Below are 16,136 nucleotides of genomic sequence, written 5' to 3' on the forward strand. Positions count from 1 at the left end.
TTAAACACCAGTTTGACCACAATAGTTGTCCATGTCGCCAGATACATTCAAAGTTCTCCTTTTTCATTACAGTATCCAGTTTGAGATCACTTTAACTACAGTGCGGAGAGTAGATTTGAACAGCCCTGAACCAACGTGAGCATTTGTAGCTGTCGTATGATTGCCATTGACTGGAGAAGAGTTGAGAAAGCCTGGCTTAATGTGCAGTGACTGGGTAGAACTGACCAAAGAAGTGCCACGTAATGTGTGAATCTGTGGAATTTTGTTAGTTGTTCGGTAATGAACGGTGAGAACAAGGACAGCAAGTTTCTGGGTTATAAATAATAAAAGGTTTCCTTAGGTTAGTTTTGAAACCTTTTCGGTTAGATGCTTTGTAGACATTTGTAGGTACAGGTGAATTCAGAAATGAATATCAGTTCTTAGATCTCTTTCAGTCTGTGATGAAATTGAAGCCCAGCTGTGACTGCTCAGTGATGGCAAAGATTGGGATAAAATGTAGCCAAACTGAGCTGCTGGGAAGCTCCAGCTCTTCAGAAACTGTTAGGAGAAAGGATTAGAAAACAGAGGAGACCTGAGGCCATGGGGATGGGAGAACCAGGAGAAATGGGTAACAGAGCAGGCTGTGTGGTCTTCCCACACGCCCCTAAGACAGTGCATTTTGTCTCTAACCTTGAGAAGTGAGGGCTTTGAAGCAACCTTTGTTTCCCCTAAGACATTTCTGAGGAAAGTAGGGTAACCTTTCCCACAGCCTCTAAGCTTGGCTAGAATTGACACTGGATAAGATAGAAACCTCAGAGTTTCACCACTCTTGATCCACTATGGTCAAGGCTATCGGGACACAAGGGGCCTGAGGCCTACCTGGGCGTCTGGCAGTGCCAGATCCATCACCCAGACTCCATAAAGTGATTATTTGGGGCTTGAGCACACTGACTATGCCAGGGAGAAGGTGCTGTTGATGCAAACCAGTGAGCAGGGGATCTCAGTCATAGGTGCCACCTGATTTGCTGGGATCTAGCAAGTAGGCCAGCTATCTCAGGCCTTCTCCTTCAGCCAGCCACATACATGTGGGCCAGATAAATGTGGCCTAGACACCAGAACTATTTTATGTACCTATGGGGAGGTATTGAGAGGCTCTGCAGCTGCCCCCATTTTCTGTCCTATTCTCCGTGTTTCTTCTTTGGGTTCCTTAAATTCTGTGCCCATCTTCCATTGCAAACTGTGTGGATTCGAAGGAGAGGCTACATTTGCTTCTTTCCTCATTACTTTCCCAAATCTAGTGAGGAGACATTCTCTGTGGTGAGAAGTCACTAAATGGCTGAATTGTGTTTATTTACAGGCAGTTGTGAACTGGGCAGCCTTCTGGCCTCAACCTCCTTGATATCCTCTCACTGAGGAAGCTTGAGCTTAGCCTCTAGACTGCAGCTGCCTCTCTAGGAGTGCCACTGTCTTCCAGCAAGCTGGGTGGCTTCTTCCCTTACATAAGATGTGTGTGTGCTAGCAGAGGAAAGCTGCCTGCGTGAGTGTTTAGCAAAGATGATTTGTGTGGAGTTATTTTGAGACCCCAGGGGAGGAAATGGCAGGCAAGCCTGCAGTATTTTAAACTGTATCACTCAACTACAAAGATTAATATGTTACAACATATCTGCCAGAGCATTGGTAAAAAAGGAAATAAGAATGTTAGGGGCCCTACAAATTATAAATGTCAACTCTGTCTGAACACACAAGGTTACTTCAGTGGTCTCCATCCATCCTGATCTCTTGGAGTTTCTCACACTGTCTCCTCACACCTGCCTGCCCTGAAGATCCCTCGTGGACTTCTGGGATGCTCACCAGACTGCCTCTGGAAGAGAAATCCGATTTTTGTTCCCTAGATATGGACTCTGAGTATGCAGAGAAGTAAAGAAGTCTATATTCTGGCAACCCAGAACACTTCTATCATTATTGACTGAGCTTGAAGCTCCAGGCCGACTAGAAGATATCCCCTACCAAACATCCACCTGTCCTCCTGGCTCCAGCCTGAACAACTGTCTGCTAAGGCTGGATGAATCACAAAGAATGTTTTTATTTAGTGGCCTTACTCTGTATGAAGCATCTTAGTTTTCTTTTCTTTATGGCCATTGTGCTGTGGAGTTCGCTTCCTGGGGCAGCCCTTTACTGACAGCTGTCCTCTTTGCCATTCAGCAGCTAGTACCTCCCAAAAAAGGTTGTCTGGGATGCAAATGCTAAGACAGGCGTGCTTATATAGCCCTAGCATTACCACTTCATCTTCAGAGATCTAATTGCCTTCTGATCTTGAGAGATCTGTTTGTGGGCCATCGGATGTCCCTGGTAACTTAGAAATTGTGAAAGGTAAAGCACAGAAAGATATCTCTCCAGGGCTGGCCACTTTTATTTTGCTTTGTTTTACATTCAAAGAGTACACACCATTAATTCTTTTAATGACCAAACCTATAGGCACAAATGGTTTTTGTTATTATATCACATATGTTATTTCATCAAATAGATAACTACAAGGACTTGTAGCCCTATATTTCTATATTTAGGGCTCTTGTTACCTGCCTCTTGCATATACTCAGGAATTGAACATAATACAAATGACATGTTTCGTTCACAGCTCAGAAGAAGCAGTGAGCGAATTTGCTTGCTTGCTTGTTTGCTTGCTGCTTGCTTGCTTGCTTGTTTGCTTGCTGCTTGCTTGCTTGCTTGCTTGCTTGCTTGCTGCTTGCTTGCTTGCTTGCTTGCTTGCTTGCTTGCTTGCTTGCTTGCTTGTTTGCAAGTATATCTGAGAGAAGTGGAGAGAGAACCAACATCTACTGAAGTATGCAGGCTAGTAAAAAGGACCAGGCATACTATGTGGAACTTTGAAGGAGGCCAGCAGGGTGTGCCTAAAAGAAATAACCCTTCTTCTGGGAATGATAGCCAGATAGGAGCAAGATTGGAAGGTCCAGCTATGGCTCTCCTGCTCCACTGCCCTGCAGGTACTCTCACTGCGCTTGTGATAGACACAGCCTGGTCTCAAGCTTTCTGAGTGAATGGAGAATCGTAACAGTCACAGTAGCCCATGTTAGACTCCTGCATCCTTCCCTCACTCTCCTTCCCAGCCTTTGTCCTCTTTCCTTGGGTAAATGGACACATACATGTGTGCACCCACACATGCTCTTGCATCCTATCCTTTCCCCCGCCCTCCGCCCTTCCCCATATTATCAGGGTCTGTGGAGAAGAGAGCTGTGTTCAGGAAGTTTTACTCTTTAAACATTTTATCATTCGAAGGACTATACTACCACTTTTTCCTGCCCCCGCCATATCTCCCCAACCCCCTTCCCGCACACATACATACTTTGCTTGTATGTCCTGATTTTGGGCAGATTTCTATCCAGATCATTCCTCAGTAATACAGTGGTGTACATGTTAAAGCAGTCTTCTGACCCTGGATAGACAGCCGATTGTCCCAAGTTTCATCTACAGAAGCTAGTCTTTCTGGGATCTGAGTTTCCCTCCTTACTGACTTAGCTTTTCTCCAGTCTGTCCAGTGTTAAGTAAAAAATCCTGGTACTTTTGTGCCCTATTGTTCTTATGTGACGGGAGCTTAAAGTGCACACTGTGCCTTCCCTGAACACTGGCCACAGTAGTGCCTGAGACAGTCTCCACTGCAGTGCTGTGGCATCACTGAAAACAAGAAAAGGTCCTTTTAGTTCCCCCTCAGGTCTTCCAAACGGGATATAATTGCTTCAGTAGACCAGTTTTTCTCTGAATTCTGCAAAGTGGATTCTGGGCAGTGGTTTAGATTTGCTGTTCCTTTTCATCCCCAGAGCGCTTGACTGAGAGAAGGAAATGAATAGGCTGCTTGTCACAACACCACTAGGGTCTCCACTGTGCCTTTGGGCTGCTGCTGATATGAGAATGGAAATGGGCTGGAAAAGGGGCCAGTGGAGGCCAGACGCCTCTAAGAGGATAGTCCCCACTCTGGGGAAGGCTTTTCCTCAGCTCGCTAAGTCCTGCTCTCTCACTGTAGCTTCCTGCCAGAGTAGAATTCTGAAGGCCTCGTCACAGGGTGAGAATCTTATGCCATTCCACCCCAGTCCACTCTAAATCTTCCCTAAGGCAACACATCTCTAAGCTCCTGAACTTGATTCTCAATAGTGAAAAGGAAACCACTCCCCACTGTACACTCCACACCCCTTTAGATCTTTTTTAATTAAATCAACCAAAAAGGTATTTTCAGAGAGACGACTCTTCATATTATGTAGGTTTAAAGAGGGAAAAGAATGAGATAGTAGGAAATCAAAACTCTTGTCTCATGAGGGTCTTGAACGTTTAGCCTAGAGAAAATAAGACATAAGGATGAGAAAAAAATAGATGTTATGTCTTCAAATATTTGAAGGCTGTCAGATGGGTAGTAGAGGTTTTATATGGTCCCAAGGAATTACACAAGTCTTATAGGGCCTAGAATGTCAGATTGTTGAATTCTGATATTACTTGGTGAAATACAGGCTGCTACTCAAGGGTTTTGAGCAAAATGTGTGCTTTAGGAGATTATTCCTGTAGCTGTGTATATAAAAAGAATCACTATAAAGGAAAATGGATGGCAGGCAGGGAAATCAGAAGATTGTTGACCAGAATTCAGGGGTCTGAACGAGGAGAGTTATGTTGAATATAGAGGGCAAGAGCTATGGAGATTAGGGCAGAGCATGCACCACGGCTCATGCAGGTGGAGAAGGAGGAAGCAACAAGTAAGGAGTGATAATTTCCAGCATGGGCAGAGGGAGATTAAGCCAGAAGCAGAGGGCACGAGATGAGAAAAGTCCGAAGAAGAATTTAGCTTAGATACACTGAATTTAAGGTGTTGTTAGTTGGACACCCAAGGAGAAATCTCTGTCAGAGGAAGGTAACTTTATGGAATGTATGCTCCATGTTTGATCTTCTGGGGTGCATGTTTTGCATGGGGAGAACTGAATCGTTAATAAGAGAGCAGTGATGGTGGGTACAGGGCAGAGGCTCTCATAGGGTAGGGTCTGGGAGCGAGCTGTGAGGCCACACACATTGTCTAGACAGTGACCTCCAAGCTGTGAGTCCTTCTCTATTTTTTACTAATAGTATAAGGTATACAGTTCTTATGCTGTTTGCTGCCTCTGCTGCTCTAGTCTAGGTGAACTCTTATCCTGCATGGCTGTTTTCTTGTTTCTGTAGCAAATGACATCCTTGAGAATAAATGTTGGCAAACATTTCTGTAAAAGGCCAGTCAATAAGTACTTTAGGCTACTTGGGGGTTATGGTTTCTGTCACACTACTCAACACTTTTGTACCATGAAAACAGCTATAGATGGCCATTTTCTGCCAGAATTTCCCTCATGGACACTGAAATCTGAATTTCATGATTCTCAAATACCCCAGGATATTATTTTGATTTGTTTTTTCTCTCAGCCACCCAAAAGTATGAAAAGCATGTATTAATTTGTGAGCTATACAAAATGGTATATGTAACAAGTTGTAGACCAGTTGGGGATACATAGTAAGAATGTACTGGGGGAAAAACCAGATGCTGGGAAACTCAGTTCTAGGGATGCTGTTTATTGCCCCTGTTCCAGAGTGTGGTAAGGGTGAACAGACACAAAGCCTATAATCCTGGCACTTGGGAGGTGCAGGGAGATCTTGAGTTCTGGGCTTCTGTAGCCCAGCTTAGGCTACATAAGGAGACTCTCCCAAGAGAAAAGCAAAACAGAAAAGAAAAGGAAAAGAATGTCATTCCCTACCCACACTCCAGAGCTCAAGCTGCTTCACTTATCAGGATGTGTGTCTGTCTGTGTGTCCGAAACGAGCCTGTCCTCTTGAGAGCACTGTCTCTTCAGACGCCTCTGCTTTCTGCTTCCAGGCTGGCCGTGCTTTATTTTCCTTCCCTTGTTCCACTAAAGTTAGTAAGAGAAAGGGCTTTCAGCTCTCTAGGTTTTTAGCCATTCTCTCTATTCATGGGCCTTAGTGTTTCTGACACTGGCTGTTTTTCTTCCTTCTGCTAGCTGAGTGTACCAATTTCTAGGCATTTGGAATTCATTTTCCTCAGGAGGAGGAGCCCAGAGCAATTGTCAGTGAGTGCAAGCTCAAGAAAGGCAGTGGTTGGAAGGACACTGAACACATCTCAAACCATTTTGTTCAAATAACACAGCACAGCTTGGTTTAGAAGAAGTCACTCTAAATTTATGCATGTAAGTAGCTTTTACATTTGCCTGCCAGGTGTGTGCCAGAATACCTTCTGGAAGCTTGTGCTTGCAAGATCCACGTGGGTATTTCCTGTGGCTTCTTCCCTACCCTGAAGCCAATCTCGGAGTCTGGATGGTAGATTCAAATTTGTCTCTTTATTCATTATCATAGACTAAAACAAACCAAGACCAGGAACCCTTGGGGTACCAGAAATGAAAAGGGGGAAATATAAATTTAAGTTCCATTTGATTCAAAGATAAAGTTCCAAGTTCAAAATAAGTCATAAAAGCAAAGTGGAGGTTTTCATAGAAACCAGCTCCCCTCCTGGCTCCGGCCCAGGGATGTTGTTCTGGTAAGTACTGTCTCCACAGTGAGTTACAGAAAAGCCAGCGCCTTGTAGGAGCCTTCTTGTCACTTAAAAGCTCTTCTTTTTTTACCTCAAGATTCTTCATTTTCTGCCTGCTAATACAAAGATAGGTAGCTATTTGATGACAGTGAGGAAAAACTCCAGAAAGAATGCACCGGGGGGGGGCACCAAATCAGTCCGTGCAGTTATTCTAGTCTACTCGTCAGTTGACAGGGCCGTCATTGCAGCTGCTGCTCACGGCAGCTCCCCAAATGAGCATGGGAGGCCCACATCCCAGACACAGCCCACTCTCAAGCCATCATAGGAAGGGAAAGGCCATGTTATTCAGGGAGAATTTTTTCTCTTTAAAACTCATTGTTTTCTGATCTTGCTGGGCAATAGGTAGAATTATATAAAAGGTTGTTCCAATGCAGGCTTGATTGTTATCTACTATGCCAGCTCCGTCTGAAAAGCTTTTCTCCCTTTGGGGAGTGATTCTTTGGTGTCTAAAGCTGCTTGTAAATCAGGTTTGGAGGAGCAAGTTCTGCATGCTGCCCAGCTAGACTGCGAATGAGAAATCCAGTGTCAAGCCTCTAAGCCACCCCTTCCTTGTCTCTCCCACTTACCATGGCCAATGATTTGCATTTAGCACACGCTCACCTTGAAGTCCTGGAAATAAGTGTCACTGGAATTTCTCTTTAATTCTCCAAGTGTTAACTCTGATACATACTAAACTCAGGGATGGAGATTGATGTAACAGGTTTGTTACATTATTTCCACTAGATTCTCTCCTCTAGCATTCCTGTTCACAAACGATTACTGAGAATCTACCATGTTGCACATACGAGGGGAGAAGAACTCCCTTTCCTCAACTGACGGCAGAACGGGGACATATTAACAGACTAATGGCACCGATTACAACTTCTACCAGAGAAACCTAAAGTGTGTAACAGCCCGGCTCTGCCCACTGGCTGGAGCTACCCTCCCCTGTCTTCTCCCCGTCTTCCTTCAGAGCTGGCTGCAGTTTCACTGCACTGTGAAGACTCGGCCCTAGTGTTCCTGTACCCAATTAACTTCAGGCCCCCAGTCTTTTCAACAGATGCATCAAACATCACAAAACCAGAACAACCTAATAAAATCCATCCTTAAAAACTAAAAGCATTCATTTTTAGCTCCTGCCCAGTTCTGGCTCCCTTGACTACAATTCCCTGAGATGTTTGATCCTTTAATTAGGATCCCTTCTCTCTTCTCTTATCCCTTTATTCTGATCATTGAGAAAGCTTTAGCAGTGGCATGTTCCAAAGTTGCTCGAAAGATTTGAGCTTCCCCTGAGGAAACAAAGTAGAGCTTTAGAGAACAAGGAAGAGAATAACAAACCTGAGACAATGTAAAGTCCTGATTTTATTTCTGAACTTTTAAATATAAATTGAGGTCTGATACCACACAGAACTAACTCTTAGGGCCAGCTAGACTCCCACCTTACCTTTCTCTCTGAACCATCCTGAGAGGCAAGTATGTCATCTCTTGTTCCTCAATTTTTAACTGATCCATCGGCAGCATTGCGGATCTCTCTTACACCTGTGAGCAGAACTTGAGAACAAACTTTTGGTGCGTGAGATGCAGAAGAGTGTTGAGAACCACAACTTAAGTTTTTAAGTGATAAGCACATTCCTTAAGACTTAAATAGGTAGCCTGTCTGCCTGCCTCTGCTTTTCATGTTAATGATAGAGGGGTTTTGTTCTTGGTACCTAGAAAGGGTCTATGTACAATGGGACCTTTTCACTTTTGTTTGTTGGCAAGGAGAAAGTTAGCGAGGAAGGTAGAGAAATGGAACTAATTGAATCTGAGGGAAAAACTGTGCAGAGAGCCTGTGGATTATAAATTGAGTAGCTGCAGCAGCAGGAACTCAGACAAAGGTATTGGAGTGCAGTCAGTGTGACAGGAAGCTTATTTTGGCGGTCTCTCTTGCCTTGCCTTGCCCTTGACAATTCCTCCAGGGTGGCTGTGTATAAAAGGAAAGGAGAGGGATCCACACTTTCCCACCTGGAAAACTGGACAGCATTCCTGTCTGGGGTCTTACTCTCCCTGCCCCTGTGTCTGTCCCCAAACCTGCTTTAACTTCTTGCCAGGCATGTTGGAAACAGGTAAAGATAAAGCCTTTGTGATGTTGTTCTAAAACTTCCACTAGAACTGCTGTTCTGTGTCCTTGTGATTAGATCAACAAGAACTGTGTAGAAATTTCAGGGGCCAGTAGTACTTACATCAGAAATACTTAGAGTTGAATTATTATTAAGATCTGTTCCTAAATGTAGAGGATGAAGTTGCAGTTGACTGGTGTGCACTTTGTGGTAAGCAAAGGGGCGGCTGAGTACCTTTCAGCTTCAGGATGCAGTAACAACATGCTCGTTGCCATTGGGAAACTTATTTATAACCCAGTAGTTATCTCCACACTGTTTTTCCAATATTTTGTCCAGATTTTTCTTCTCCCTAATAATTATACCCCTGTTCTCAAGCTAAGCATTTCCCCTCCTCTTTTGGTGTTTACACCTTTCAGATATTTGCAGATTGCTAACGTGCCACCCTCTTAGTCACCATGTAGCCGAGCTGTACCGATTTAGCACCTTTTCTCTTCCCTTTAAAGGCAGGCCCTCCCGCCCTGACTCATTCTCTCCTGCTCTCTTTAAGGGTGCTCCAGTTTTCTGCATTTCCGTGTGGCCATGTTGGCATTCAGTGCTGATCATACATGGGGATCATTTTTTGTTGAGTTATATTGGAAGCCAAACATCTCAGCTGTGTCCCAATGTCTCAGACATTGCCACTCACACTTGATTACTTTATCTCTGAATTTAAACTGTGTTCCCAAGTGTGACAGTTCAGAGGTCAGTGAGGTACATAGGTGTGGCTATGCTGAGATATCTGTAGTTGAGAATTCTGTCAACCCCATTCTCTGGTATTCATGTAAAACACTTCTGTCTTACAAATGGGTCATTCCAGACTGGTATGCAGCACATCCTGCTTTCTGCCTGCTGGGACCTTTAGAAATCCCACATCTCACCTAAGCCTCCTTCCCTCCATTCGCTAATGCTGTCTAGCCCATTACAGGCACTGTGTGGGAAGCAGGCTGGCTGTATGAAAAAGGCTGAGCTCAGGAAGCTGTTACCAGCTAGAACTTATCTCCTCTACTACTATGTAAGGCACATTAGTAGTCACTGGGTTTGCTGTTTCTCTCTTTTGGTGTTTACTTCTTTTTCTCAGTATTTTCACTCCTATTTATTTAACACTTCTTGGGAATCTACTATGTCGATTGACACTGTATTGGGTGTCTGGTTAGAAAAAAATAAAACTTGAAATCATGACACACTTCCCACCCTCAAAAGCATGTTGTACATTAGTTTTCACTTTATTTCTCTTGAAAATAGTAGATTCCCATAACTCATGGCGACAATAAAGGGAGAGGGTGAATTTATAGGAACTCAGTGAAAGTCACCTAGGGATCCTAAATAGGATCACATCTCACAGATCTTAGACCCTGAACAACGAGGCTGAGGAAATCTGTTACTGCAGGTGCCTCTCTGTTTATTGCTTCTGTCCTGTGGTTCTTTGTAGACTTACGTTTTCCATGCAGCATATGCAGAGCCAGCTCCAGAAAGAGGATTATTCCTGGCCCAACTGCCATTTGACACCTTTGTTAGGATACAGTTATACTGCTGGCCTCACTATAGATTGACCTCCCCTGAATCTGGCATGACCACATCTCTTCATCTTTCCCTGCTACCACACTTCTGCTCCTGCTTTCCATTCCCAGCTGTGAAGAGATGAGAACAAATACCAGCATCGAGTGTGGGAGGATGTCACTGATTGGGCTTGGTAAGCCCCACTACTGGCTGAGCCACAGCATCTGTCTGCCTAATGTACTCCAGTTGTCTCTCTTGTGTTAATGTCTGTCTACAACCTCTGGAATAGCCTTATACAGCCATATATACAGCGGTAAAATGGAATGCTTTCTATCTGGTAACCTAGCTGTATGAGCACATACAGTCTTTCTCGTACTGGTGCCCCCTACCTTCCATGTGGTGCCTGAAATGGGCTGGAAGGCATTGATGAAGTAGGAGGAGGAAGGCTTAAGAGAAGTATGGGCTCTTTTGTGTTCTAAGCGCACAGAAGGAACTTCTGTTGCATGCCTCTGCTCTCTTTCCTCCAACGGCAGGGCAGCAGTGAGAGCATGGTGGACATGCATTCAGCACCACTGAATAGCCCTTCTGATTGGTTCTTGTTTCCACTAGCCCTTTCCTTCTGCTAACGCCTGGCTTGTTGCTGGACTCATGGTCATTGGGAAGCTGTCACTTCGAGGCAAAGCAAATTGGCCATATTCCCCCTCAGCTCCCACTGTGCAATACAGGAAAGATCAGACATACTTTGAGTCCGGAAGCTTAATTATCACAGAATTCAACATACATTCTAAAATATTCAGAGTAATACATAACCCTTGACTATCAATAGAGTCTCTTATATGCCTATTATCTTGTCATTAGCAAGAATTTGTTCTTTTTGTTCCAAAAAGCTGACTGACCAAAGTGGTTTTTGTTAATTGACCTAGTTAGTCAATGTCTCTAAGAGTATAATTTTTTAATAGATTGATTACTCCACAACCCAGCTTTTTAAATTTTAAAGGGAGCACTCTATAGTCCAAGACTCAAACCTTGGGTGCACCAAGGACATACCTCAAATTGTAGGATTTGTATAACCATGCTAGACCTTGTAACCTTGTAGACTCTTCCTGTCAGAGACAGAGACTCTGAGCCCGGTTGACATGTAACAGTTCTTAGTGGCAGTATGGAAGCCAGAGTCATGGTGTCCTGATAGTGTATCTCTTTCTGACCCCTCCAAACATCAAGCAAGTGTTCTTTTATGTTGTGTTTCAAGTAATTTTGTTCAACCATTCATATGCTTGAAAGGCCATGAAAAACAATGAGTTTTACCTTTCAGCAAATAGGCCTTAAGGTTTGTATGAGCTGGAAGGGAGTATGCATGGCTTACCAGTCTCCTCCAGATGTGAGACAGTGTAAATCTCACGTCATCCCACCAGTACATCAGAGGGAAGGAAAACTCTCAAAAACGATTAGGAATTTTTTTAGGTATGGAAATTTTTTCAGGTTACAATATTTTTAGTTCTTGAGTTGTTTCTTGGGGTCACATATAACCTGTGACACTGGAGGCACAGCTGAGTCTTACATCCTTATCATTAGGCAGTACCACTCCACCTTGTTATCAGGAGCATTTAATGGTGACTCACAGTATTCAGAACTACACATACTGGCCAGAAAGAATGTCTGGGACTCACTGCCTGTCCCCAGTCTGAGGTACTCTACATAGATTGGAGACTCTCTGCTTCTGCCTGTCACCAGACCCATTCCAACTGCTGTAGCCTCACTGAAAAGCAACCTTTCTTTTTGTCCTCCTTTTCTTTTCCTTTCTCTTCTTCTTTTCCGTTCTTTCTTTCTTTCTTTTTTTTTTTTTAATTGGTGAGAAAGTAGCACAGTAGGGATAGTAGCCCAGCAGTACAGGCCTTGTTTGAGGCAACGTACAGTGTATTCTGGGCTGCCATACTCCATGGACCCTGGACAGAAGGGGATACATTCCACTCCCTGGTCAGTGTATTCCCCTGGATTGCCGCAGCAGCCAGGTACTTCCTTTCTGACTCTTGCAGGCTAAAATTGGCAGTGTCCTATTCATCACCAGATGAATACTCCTTGATTTTTTTTTATCACCTTGTACTTAAAACAAGTCTAGAACCTCCTAAACCCCTGGGTTGGGATGCTCCAAGGCCATGAGGGTCTGCCCACCTTCTGGTCTGGTCTTTGCTTTCAATGTTTGTCAAGCTGTGTGTTGACACCAACTCAAGTCCTCAATCCAGTACCAAAGCCATCTTAATTGTTGTCTTTAGTGAGCCTAAGTACAATAGACTATCATTTAATGACACTAATCAAGATTAACCAGTTTGTAGAAATTTAGTTATATGTAAGAACATGTGCTTATATGCCAACACATACATGGGGCTGCTAAGATGCCTTAGTGGGTACCTGCCATCAAGCCTGACCACCTGAATTGAGAGAGCCAATTCCTTCAGGTTGTCCGCTGACCTCCACAATGATTTATCTGTGTACACATGTATGCATGCCTGCATGCACATACTCATATACCACAACATGGGTGCAGATTCAAAGGACAGTGTATGTAGAAGTGTCTCAGGGGTTGAACTCAGGTTGTAAGGCTTGGTAGCAAGTGTCTTTCTTCCCTGAACTATCTTTAGCCTTTATCTGCAGGTATCAATCTTACAAGACTCTTCATGCTCTTCCTCTGCCTGCCTGTGAACCTCTGTCTGGTCACAGGCTCTTCTTCTCCCATTTGCTCCCTGTTTGGTATTCCACTGAGGGTTCACTTATCCCCTGGCAAGGACTTTCTTCAAAAGAAATGAGCATTGGTGTGAATGTATTATTTTTCATTACAAGTAGTAAGAAACACCCTGATTAGGCTTCTTCTAGGTAAGCTAAAGCCTAGCCACTAGGAAATGGAGAGACAACTGCAAAGAACTTTCTTCTTGTGTCCAAGAGAATGAATGGACTTGTTTCATAGGCCCAAAGGAAACCTCTTGTGATGCAACTCTGCTTGATTTGCTTAGCTACCTGGGCCCACTGAGCTGTCATGTTTCCTCGACTTTATCATCTGGTGTCTGGATCCCATAGAGTTTCCAAGGTCCTAGCAGCTTGACCTGCTTCTTGCTATTTCAGAATACTAAAAAAGTGAAAAGGGCTAAAGCTAGTACTTCACTATTGAGAATCCGAGACCTGGCATATCCTTCTAGAAAAAAAAAATCCTTGCCACCCTAGGTCTGTTCCCCTATATATGGCAGCACCCATCACCCCAGTTCTGCTGTGAGGCTCAGGAACAGATCAGAAACTTGTTTTTTGCATTATTCTTGTCTCTGCAGCAATGCTTTATCTATGGGTATGTGGCAAAATAGTTCAACAGAATCATTTATTTTTCTCCCTGGCAATTCTCCTCTTGCTTAGTTTGCAGATCTAAAATGAAAAGTGTTTTTGGCTATTGATGTTGTGAAAAACGTGGGCTATCTTTCATTTCATTTCTCTCTAGCCTCATCTCTCCCTTCAGGGTTATTCTCAGGTTCTTGGCCCCTGAAGTTCTTGCTGTCTTTTAGAAAATGGAGTTCTACTCCTGGTAGACACAAATGCAGGGAAAACAGCCTTCTTGATCTTCCAGCTATATGACTTGTGTAGGCCCTTTGGCTGCCTGGTCTTACAAGGGTGAGAGAATGATGGTTGCTGCCGGCCAGAGCTGCCCCCTGCTGTTGTCATTCTTTTGCTTCTGTATCCCACCACCACTACCTAGAGCTTCATTTTGTATAATCTCTTTCCACTGGAGGCTGAGAGGGAAAGCTATGTTCTGCAGCTGCTGAGAACCAAACACAGGGCCTGTTCCTTTTGTTTGTTCATAAGAATGTAGACCCTCTCTCTTGTTGATTATGGGACTTCTAGTCATTCCCCAGAGTGTTACAGAAGCAGGCACCAGCAGAGGTCAGAACCCCGGACACAGATTTTCACCACTTCTGTTCTCTGGAATTGTCATTGCCTTATTTTCCTATTTGTCTACAGTCTGGGTCAAGTTCCTTCATAATTACAGTTGCAATCTGAATTACTTTGAAATATATATGTCTTATCCCGACATTTAAAACAGCTTACTTTTTGCTCTATCATATATGACCACTATTAGTAATAAGTGCATTTTCAAAATAAGTGACTGAATTGAAGATAGAAAAGGCCGCGTAGGTTGATCAGTGGATGTACATTTTTGTATGAAGTACCATCTTTGGAAACTAAACAGAATAGGTTTCTGTGCTCATGAATCTTACAGGCTTGCTATGGGCATCAAAGAAAACTTTGCAATTTTAAACATGACAATTGCTCAGACTGATAATGATGGTGATGAAGATGGTGGTACTAGCTGAAGTAGCCAGCATTGTTGTAATATCTTCCATACAGAATCTCTCCTGGGCTACGGCAGCACCCTTAAGAAGAAGATGTATTATGTATGTCCTCTACAGACAAGGAGTCGAGCCTTTGTTGAGTAATTTAGCCAAGGCCAGGAGGAAAATAAATGGTAGAATAGGCTGTGAAGCCACTGTGTGTGGCTCTGGACGCCTACTATTCCATCAGGTCTCTGTTTTCTCCTGCCTCCTGTTCTGAATGAAAGCCATGAAGCTAGGATACAAAGCTCAGCCTGAGGACAGAGGGGGTGTTTATTTGAAAAGGAAAGTGACACTGAATTAACACTTGGGATTCTGGCAAAGTCAAATAGTAAGGAAAAGTCTGGGAGGGACTTTCTGCCGTTGTTCTCCAGTAGCACATGGCTGGGCTAGCTGTGTAATTTAGGTGAGGGAAGCCAGTTATATAAGCTGCAGCTAAAGCCATGGGACTGAGGCTCTGAAAGGGCCAAGGGAGCATAGTGAGGCTTCCTCCCAGGCTGAGAGTGGTGGGGTGGGCAGTGTTTCTGCACACTTTCTCACATTTTCCTTTTCTCCTCATACAGGCATTGAATGTCCCAGAGGAGCTCGGAATCTCCCAGGCTTGGTGCAGGAAGGAGAGCCATTCAGCGAGGAAGCCACACTTTTCACCAAGGAACTAGTGCTGCAGCGAGAGGTAGGGCGTTTTTATGTAGCTTCTTATGCAGGGGGGCCACACAGTCCTTCTCCCTGGATCTCACTATCTCCTGCCATGTCAAAGATAAGTCGGTCGCCTCTTCCATTGCCCAGCCCTGCCATCCAGGAGCCTTATCTCTTTGATCCCTGCATCACTGGTCAGCCACCCCCAAATTGTTCCTTCTCACTGGTAACCTGGCATATGAGGCCAGCCCAACCAGGATCCCGATGCAGAGAGCTTAGGCTTTGCAGTCCTTCTCCTTGGTGAATTAGCCTGAGCTGCCTGCCTCCAGCTGGATTTAGAAGCTTGACTAACCCTGTCAGGGGCCAATTTTCTTTGAACATTTATTTGTATCTTTGAGTAATTGCATTTTCTGTAGCGGGTTTTCTGACTTAATTTAATTGTATTTCTGTATCTGCCTGTTGGGCTGACTCTTGCAGGCAGGAGTGAGGCTCTGCTGCTGTGGTGCCCCTCTACTGCTAATTGTACTCAAGCCTCCATCAGCAGATCTATCTTCCTTCTAGGAGTGTGCCAGCCATTCATCCTGCTCAGTGAGCACAGGAAAGATCAGTGGGAATGTGCCTCGCTCACACTGAGCACTGGGGCCTACCTGCCTTTGTCCTCCTTCCTTCTGTTAGCCGCTCTGCAGCTGTGGAGTATGCACACAGCTGCACATTATGTGCGGCCAGAGGCCTTCTCTCAGGGCTCACTTGAGATCCTGGAGAGCAGATGGAAGGGCTTGAAGACGTTCAGTGTTGGACATACATGGGATAGGAACATTAGCGTCTGGTTTCCTTTTCCATCAGCCATTCAGTACTGGGGCTGTAGAACAGCAGGTCAGCTCTAGAGGTTCCTGTTGACCTACCTAGGCTCTGAGGAGTCCA

At 44.3% G+C, this 16,136-nt stretch overlaps 1 protein-coding gene across 1 annotated transcript in view; it reads left to right on the plus strand.

The window, feature by feature from the left end:
* Snd1 (staphylococcal nuclease and tudor domain containing 1) overlaps nucleotides 1-16,136 on the plus strand; it is a 404,121-nt gene that overhangs the window by 294,673 nt on the left and 93,312 nt on the right. Inside the window, exon 16 of the mRNA XM_031381336.1 lies at nucleotides 15,143-15,252. Coding sequence (XP_031237196.1) covers nucleotides 15,143-15,252 — 110 coding nt within the window. The remainder of the gene's footprint in view (nucleotides 1-15,142; nucleotides 15,253-16,136) is intronic.

The sequence above is a fragment of the Mastomys coucha genome, unplaced genomic scaffold, assembly GCF_008632895.1.
Source record: "Mastomys coucha isolate ucsf_1 unplaced genomic scaffold, UCSF_Mcou_1 pScaffold20, whole genome shotgun sequence".
NCBI classification, from domain to species: Eukaryota; Metazoa; Chordata; class Mammalia; order Rodentia; family Muridae; genus Mastomys; species Mastomys coucha.